The sequence below is a fragment of the Amphibalanus amphitrite genome, unplaced genomic scaffold (assembly GCF_019059575.1).
Source record: "Amphibalanus amphitrite isolate SeventyFive unplaced genomic scaffold, NRLGWU_Aamphi_draft 000700F_arrow, whole genome shotgun sequence".
Lineage (NCBI taxonomy): Eukaryota > Metazoa > Arthropoda > Thecostraca > Balanomorpha > Balanidae > Amphibalanus > Amphibalanus amphitrite.
This window is the reverse complement of record NW_024882194.1, coordinates 228,102-235,110: the sequence shown is the minus strand read 5'-3', so window position 1 is coordinate 235,110 and position 7,009 is coordinate 228,102. Positions and strand designations below refer to the sequence as shown.

The following is a 7,009-nucleotide window of genomic DNA, read 5'->3' as shown; positions in this document are numbered from 1 at the left end:
CATGAGTTCTGGGGATCTTACGGCCTCCATGTGACATGTGCACTGTGCAGTGTGCACAAGTGAAGCTGGCATCGACTGACAATTGACCATGAATGTTTTTTTTTTAACTAGGACTTAGGTACAAAACTAGCCTTGGACTGCAAATGCCTGGACCAGGAATAAAAGACCAAGCCACTGACAAGACAATGTTTCATGTAGCTCTTAAATCATTATCTTAAATCTCGACAGACTGAGTTGATGTTCCTGCATTATATTGACATGTGTTGATCAATAACCAATTGGTGGAATAAATGGAAGCCTGAAATAGTATTCATTAACCCATTAATGACCAAGCATATAAATACGGCGATATTTGATGTTTCGAATGGTGTTCCGATGGTTTTCGACGTCCCTGATTCCAGCTGTGACATTGGTTTTACCCTAAAAAAATTCGAACTTGGTGAAAAATTATGTTCCCATTTGGGAACATTGGGCTCAAATGGGGGTAAGAGGCGTAGGCATTATGGGGATAGAAAAGAAGAAAGCAACAGTAGAAACACATATTAGACAACGTTTTAAAGAAGGGCTTTTTCTTCTTTTTGACCTTGTCACTATCAACAATGAGATCGTGGTCTCACTTCACTGATCGACCCTTGTCAACACACATTTTTGACACCCAAAGTCGTTTTATTCTACTCTTACGGTAGAGCGAGACATTTAGAACGATGAATCACAAGCCAGCGATACCAGTTTTCCATTCATCACCAAAGTATCTCACCTGTCGAAGCGAGACATCATCTCAAGCCTGTGTCGCGCACAGTGCCCGTTGCTCGGGATTAGTCAGCAGTGTCAGAGCATCAGTGCATACTGCATATGCATCTGCAGTGCCAGCACCGTGGCGGCAGCCTAGGTGTGGTAGTTCTGGCTGCAGTGGTTATGCAGTCGTACTTGGCAGATGCTACACATTGTACGCGTATTTTTTTGACACAGCTTGCAGCGGCCTTGAGTGGCAGCCGGGACGATGAAGTGGTTTTGTGCAGTTCGGGAGACCACCGTCACCCGGCCGCTGCTGGGTCCTGGTCCGCTGCCGGTGACGTTTGGCGGACATGGCTCTTGTCTCGGGTTTTTAGGAGCTCCAGAGCGACCTCGCGAGTGAACACCAGCTGGTCCACACTTCTCCCGGTGCAGCTGCGGTACATGCGCCAGCTGGCTACTCTCAGTAGACCGAATGCGTTGGTGACGAGCGTGCCGTACCATTTCTTCCACCGGATCACAGGCCTGTAAGCCCCCACCGCTCCGTCCACTAGGTCTACGCCACCCATGTACTGGTTATATTCGTATATGAGGTTCGGCTGCTTGACCGTCACCTTCTTCTTTTCGTCACCCGACCAGCGCTGCACGTCTTTGAGTGGGCTGATGTCCGAGTGATTTGTGACCACTGTCACTGCCCTGTTGTCTCTCCACTTCACGGCCAGCACCCCGTTAGTGGATTGGTACCAATGCTGTCCCCTGGGCGCCTTTTCAGCAGTTTTGTTGTCAGGCAGGGGACACTTCTTCAGCCTGTTGTCGCGCACAGTGCCCGTTGCTCGGATGCCTCTTTGACGGAGAGCTATCATCAAGGCATACGATGAGAAGTAGTTGTCAAAGAACACATGGTGCTGGGCAGGCGTCTGAAGACATTCCAGGAGCCGGAGGACGACATCTCCGCCCAGCCCAAGAGACTCGCACCCTGCTCTGCCCTCACCTGGCCCAGCGTTCTTGCCTGTGTACATTTCTACTTGGTATGGGTAGCCATCAGAAGATGCCAGCACCCACAGTTTGAAACCGAACCGTACGGGTTTTCCTTTCATGAACATCTTGCTAGAGTGGCGTCCGAAATAAGGAACCATCTGCTCGTCAATGCTCAGTTGAGGGTGGATAACTCCGAACTGGAGAAGAACCCGGTTCAGTTCCTCAAATAGCGGTCTCACCTTTGCGATTTTGTCACCGGTGGGCAGGTGCTCGTTGTCAGCAAAGTGCAGGTAGCGTTTGATCAACTCGAACCTGTTTCGAGGCATCGTTTTTCCTATTACAGGTACATTGACATCTTCACCTTTTTCCCAGTACATGCGTTTTGCCGAGGTAGAGATACATATCCCGTAAGGAACATGATGCCGAGGAACTGGTCAAGCTCCTCTCTTGTCAGCTGGAAGACTTGATCGTTGTTCTGTCTGGCGTATCGATTTGTTTCTGTGATAATCATGTTGCATAGTTGATCATCCCAGTACATTCGAAATACTTCGATTGGTGTTTTGCTCTGCAATTCTGGGTGACCGGTGGGAAAAGCAGGCACCTCCTGGCTTTCCATTGGCTCGATTTCTGGGCGGGCTCTCCATCTCGGCACATCTGAAGCCCTTGTAGTACGTGCAGACGGACGGCCCGTCAGTTTCGATGGACCGGCACCCGATGGACCGGCGGGACTGTCGTCTACGTCAGCAGCCGTGTGAATCTCCAGCGTACCGGCTGTTTCTGTCGGTAGGGATTGGATTGATTCCAAATTGTCCTCATCTCCGAACTCTGTGTCGGACACTTGCTGATCGCCACCTTCCGGTGGCAGTATTACCAAGTCCAGCCCTTCATCGTGGTCATCACTGGCAACAGCAGCGATTGCCTCACTCAGCAGGCGCACAGATCTTCGCGCCATGGTCAGGACGATAAGTCACCACCCGTCACCTCTGCTGTGCATCACTCCCCGAACGCACTTGGCAGACTGAGAGCTTCTGTCTCGGGCACCCGAGGTGTGTTGAGTGTCGATACCAACGACCCTACTCCATTCGCTGACATTGGCGCCGACGGATATGACACTGCTGGACGAGACGACGCTCTATCATCCGAGCATCAGTAACGTGAGCGATACTGTCACTTGACACACCGGGTGTAAGACCTAGCGTGAGAGCAGAACCAGCCAGAGAGGACGTGCAAATTGAGTCAGTGGAAATTGAGAACAAGTGAGAGTGAGAGAAAGAGAGGGAGGGAGGAAATGGGAGATGGAGAGAGAGAGAGAGAGAGAGAGAGAGAGAGAGAGAGAGAGAGGAGAGAGCGCGAGGAGAGGGAGAGCGCGAGGAGAGAGAAAAAGAGCTTCGCTTTTGCCTTCCAATGTCAGTCCATTATGAGCTGACCTATCAGTGGATGTGCCCAATGTTCCCATTTGGGAACATCCAAATTTTGGAAGCCCCCGACGCTTTTGTGATGAAGCATTTCTTTTGATATTTCTCCCGTAGAATTGGAACTTATTGTTAAAGCATTACTGGAAATTACAAGGAAATCTATCAACAAATCGATTTTAAGGAAATTATTTTCTTGATGAAGGTACAGTGTAGCAAAAAAGGGCTATTTCGAAAATCAAGAGAGGTGCTTTATAAGGGTGAAATTCGAGTTTTTTAGGCTGCTAAATTTTGTTCAGGGCTTCAGATACCAGAACCAATATTCACAATCGCTGTGCGATCCTAGGATCAGAGCCTAGAGCCAAAATTGTCGATGTTCCCAAATGGGAACATTGGGCACTAATGGGTTAACTTCTGTGATTAATAATACCAATACTGGAGAGTGGCTGGGGTGAGGGGCCAGTCCTTTGTCCTTTGAACTGGAACGGGCAGCAAAAGTTGTGGTCCTTCTCAAGTCCTACCTCGATTTTACTTTCTGAAAATTGCAGCACATTCAAATGCAAACGATTCAAACAGCACACGAATGGAAAGCAGACGAACGCAATCGATACACCATATACATACACGCGAGGAAACGAGAGACGAGATGACAGGAGATGACAGGATATCACAAAGTTCGGGCCCGGGCAGTCAAATACTAACCATCAACCATCAAAGGCCATGTAAAATCTGTGACGTTTAAAAACAAGTAGCCTTTTGATGGCTATTCGCAAGCATCAAATCTAATTTTTCAAGATTTTGATTGGTTCCCTCATACATGACGTCATTATTACACAAGCAGATCAATTTGTAAAGGTAGTCCCTGGAAATGGCCTACAGTCTTGATAAGTACATGGGATACAACGCCACTAATTGAAAGATCTCCCGTTAGGTACAGGGAGGTATTTATTCGCTCCCTTCGCTCCCAGTTCCATAGAGCACAAAGGAAGCAAATCATGTGAAATTTTAGGAAGTGATCGCAAAGTAGCTATGTAAATTTACCTATTTAGACAATTTCAGCGTTATCTAACACGTATTTTGCTTAATATTGGCGACACAAACGAAAATGGCAGCGTTTCGCTTTCTTGCATTAGTCTAATGAAACTCAAACTACAAACATAACAGAGCACTTAGATCAACAAAAATGGTCTTGATTAACAGGAAAATGCATGTCAAACATTCTGGAACCCTTCATCTTGCTATTTTTTGTCGTTATCAATCCCAATTTTTGCCTGAGATCCGAAAAACACCCAGGCGCACCCAAACGTTTATCGCGTTTTGTGGCAGGTTGGATGCTACTTAAACTTAATGATTGTTCAGTAATGTTAGTTAACATTATGTCTGCGATCCTAGAAAAGGTTTTTGACCTGATAATCACGGGAAATCAAATAAATTTGATACCTGTATGTAATCGATGCAACTATAAATTGGGGATCGGTGACTGTGAGATCTGCTGACTCCGATTATGCCGCAGAACAGACAATCACGGAATGTTTATGTTAGAAGGCGGCATCGCCGGATCCTATACATTGCCTTTGCCGCATAGCATTATCGCATTCGAGGGAAGAGGCGTTATTACTTGTTATTACTTATCTCTCAAGCCTATCTGTGCGAATCTTTTGAGTCGGCGGCTAGTTCCATGCTGCAGCTGCACTTGAGGTCGGAGTGGTCGCACTTGAGCCTTGAGGTGTTGTACCTAATCAACCAGTCCAGCCAGTCCTAACCTGAACTGAGCCAACCTCAAGCACACTGACGACAGCACAGTTCAAGTTCTAGTGACAGATTGTGCATGCATTGCAGGTAATTGATAGAAAAATTCTGAAGTTGAAGGAATTGCAAGTTAAAGTTAAAGGGTAGTCGTAAGACAAAGTTTAAGTTGGGGGTTTTTGATTGAGAATTGATAGGGGAACCAATCCTTAATGCATTGTTCATTGTTCTGAAGTGATGTAGGTATTTTCACCTTCAAAGTGGTAACCAAATGTTTTTTAATTCAAATACTAAAGAATTTAGAATTGTTAGAATTGTGTTCTGTTTCATTGGAGATGATGTCAGTCAGACAGCTGACAGTTTGACTGACAATGCCGGACCGTCAAATAGAACTGATGCTATCTGCTATGAGTTTTTGTATTGAAATATCCAATAAAAATGTTATTGTGGCCAAGCAGTATTTGTGTACTAGTTATGTTTGGTATACAGTACACACTACACTGCATAGCACTGCATCAGAATGTAGACCACCATATCTAATCACTGTCACCCTGACAGATGTATTATGTGGTGCCTTGCCTTATGCTACTGAAGCTTAACATCTATGATTCCATTTTGTATTCCCTTTCATATTGTGCAACTGCATTGAGATGTGTGCCTTGTAGGTTTGTAAAGCTGCTAAGGACAATTTTGTTAAATATTAACAAGTGGTTCTAAATCAGAATAGGTAGCAGAATAGATCTAATTGGATTGCCTCATACTATAACCTATCAAACAGCTGAAGAAAGATATATTTGAATTTTGAAATGTGTTCATTGACATCATCAAGGGACATTTTCAATTATGAAAGTACATTTTCATGTACTTTCATGGTCCTTCCTTACCTCACTGTACCTACCTACACCTTTTAGCTGGTACCTCAACCTGGCTGCAGTATGATTCAGTCAGTTTTGAGCAGGTACCTGTTAATTTTTTTTTTTAATTTAAGCTGTACCTACCTGTACAATTAGACATTAGTTGTGATGTGCATTTTGTTATCACAGACACAAATATGAACAATCTGTTGTCTTCAATGTCCTTTATCCTAAGACACTTTATATAAAAAAACATAACTTATATTTTCAGTAACATTTTCAACTGATGCAACTTTTAATGAGTTGCATCGGTTCTGCCTCGCCCTTGTTTTGATTCATACTGACAAGTAGTGGTATGAAGTTGAGAAACCAAACTTTATAGCCACTCAACTTTGATAACGTGCAATTATTCTGCATTGTTTTTTTGTACGTTACCACAAGCTTTAAGGTAATCCACCCAATACCCATTGACTTAACCTTGGACATCATTGACTTCAAATTCTTCCCTTATTTTTGTCACTCCTTTTGGCAAGCAATACCTACTTGCAATTCAACTTGTTATTGTTCCCCTAGTTAACATTGCCATATGTAGCATTGTGACAACAAATGAATTTTCTCATTTTTACATTTACTGCCTGATTATTTTTGCTCATGACAACCTTAACATTTCAAGTGCTTGAATTACATTGTCAAATGTCATGTGGAAATCGATCTTTTCCCCATTCTGTTGAACTTTGTCCTGCTTAGCATTTTCTATGGTAGGTCTAAGGTCATCACTTGTCCCAGTTGGTGACCTCAAAAGCAGTGCAAAGCTGCAATAAAGAGGAGAAATGCTGATTTGGTTCGTCGTGGTGCGTATTTTTAATCTCCAGAAGCTTCTGTCACTCTGGGCTATCCTGCTTCCTGCTTTCCTGTTTTCTGGAGTCTGGAGCTCCTGATCTGATCTTCGATGTCGACTCGACCTTCTCCGTGACCAGTCCGGGCTCCAGTTCCTCCATCCGGACCGGAGCAGTCCTCGTCCGCTGGCGCTCCTACTGCTGCATCCTTCGTGTTCAGGCTCCGATCCACCGACCTGAGACGCCGTCGATCGTGCAGACTGCAGAGCCATGCCTCGGTACGGTCCAGGTCGCCCTAAAGTGTCCCTGAAGGATTCCGATCCTGTTGCCTGTCGCATCTGCGACAAGCAGGTCTCTAAAAAGAATTTGAGTCGTCACGCTGCTGTACAGCACAAAATCGGTGAAAAAAGCTGCGGCTGTTTGTGTCCAGGTGCTGTAAAGAGCAGGAGAG

General features: G+C 45.1%; 1 protein-coding gene across 1 annotated transcript; it reads right to left on the bottom strand.

The window, feature by feature from the left end:
* Positions 1-1,034: 1,034 nt before the first annotated feature.
* LOC122364818 (piggyBac transposable element-derived protein 3-like) lies at positions 1,035-2,036 on the bottom strand. Its single transcript, XM_043335575.1, has one exon. It carries the CDS (start codon positions 2,034-2,036, stop codon positions 1,035-1,037), a length of 1,002 nt encoding a protein of 333 aa, XP_043191510.1.
* Positions 2,037-7,009: the final 4,973 nt, after the last annotated feature.

Coding starts and splice junctions, on each gene's coding strand:
- LOC122364818 (XM_043335575.1), bottom strand. CDS start 2,036: ATGCCTCGAAACAGGTTCGAGTTGATCAAACGCTACCTGCACTTTGCT.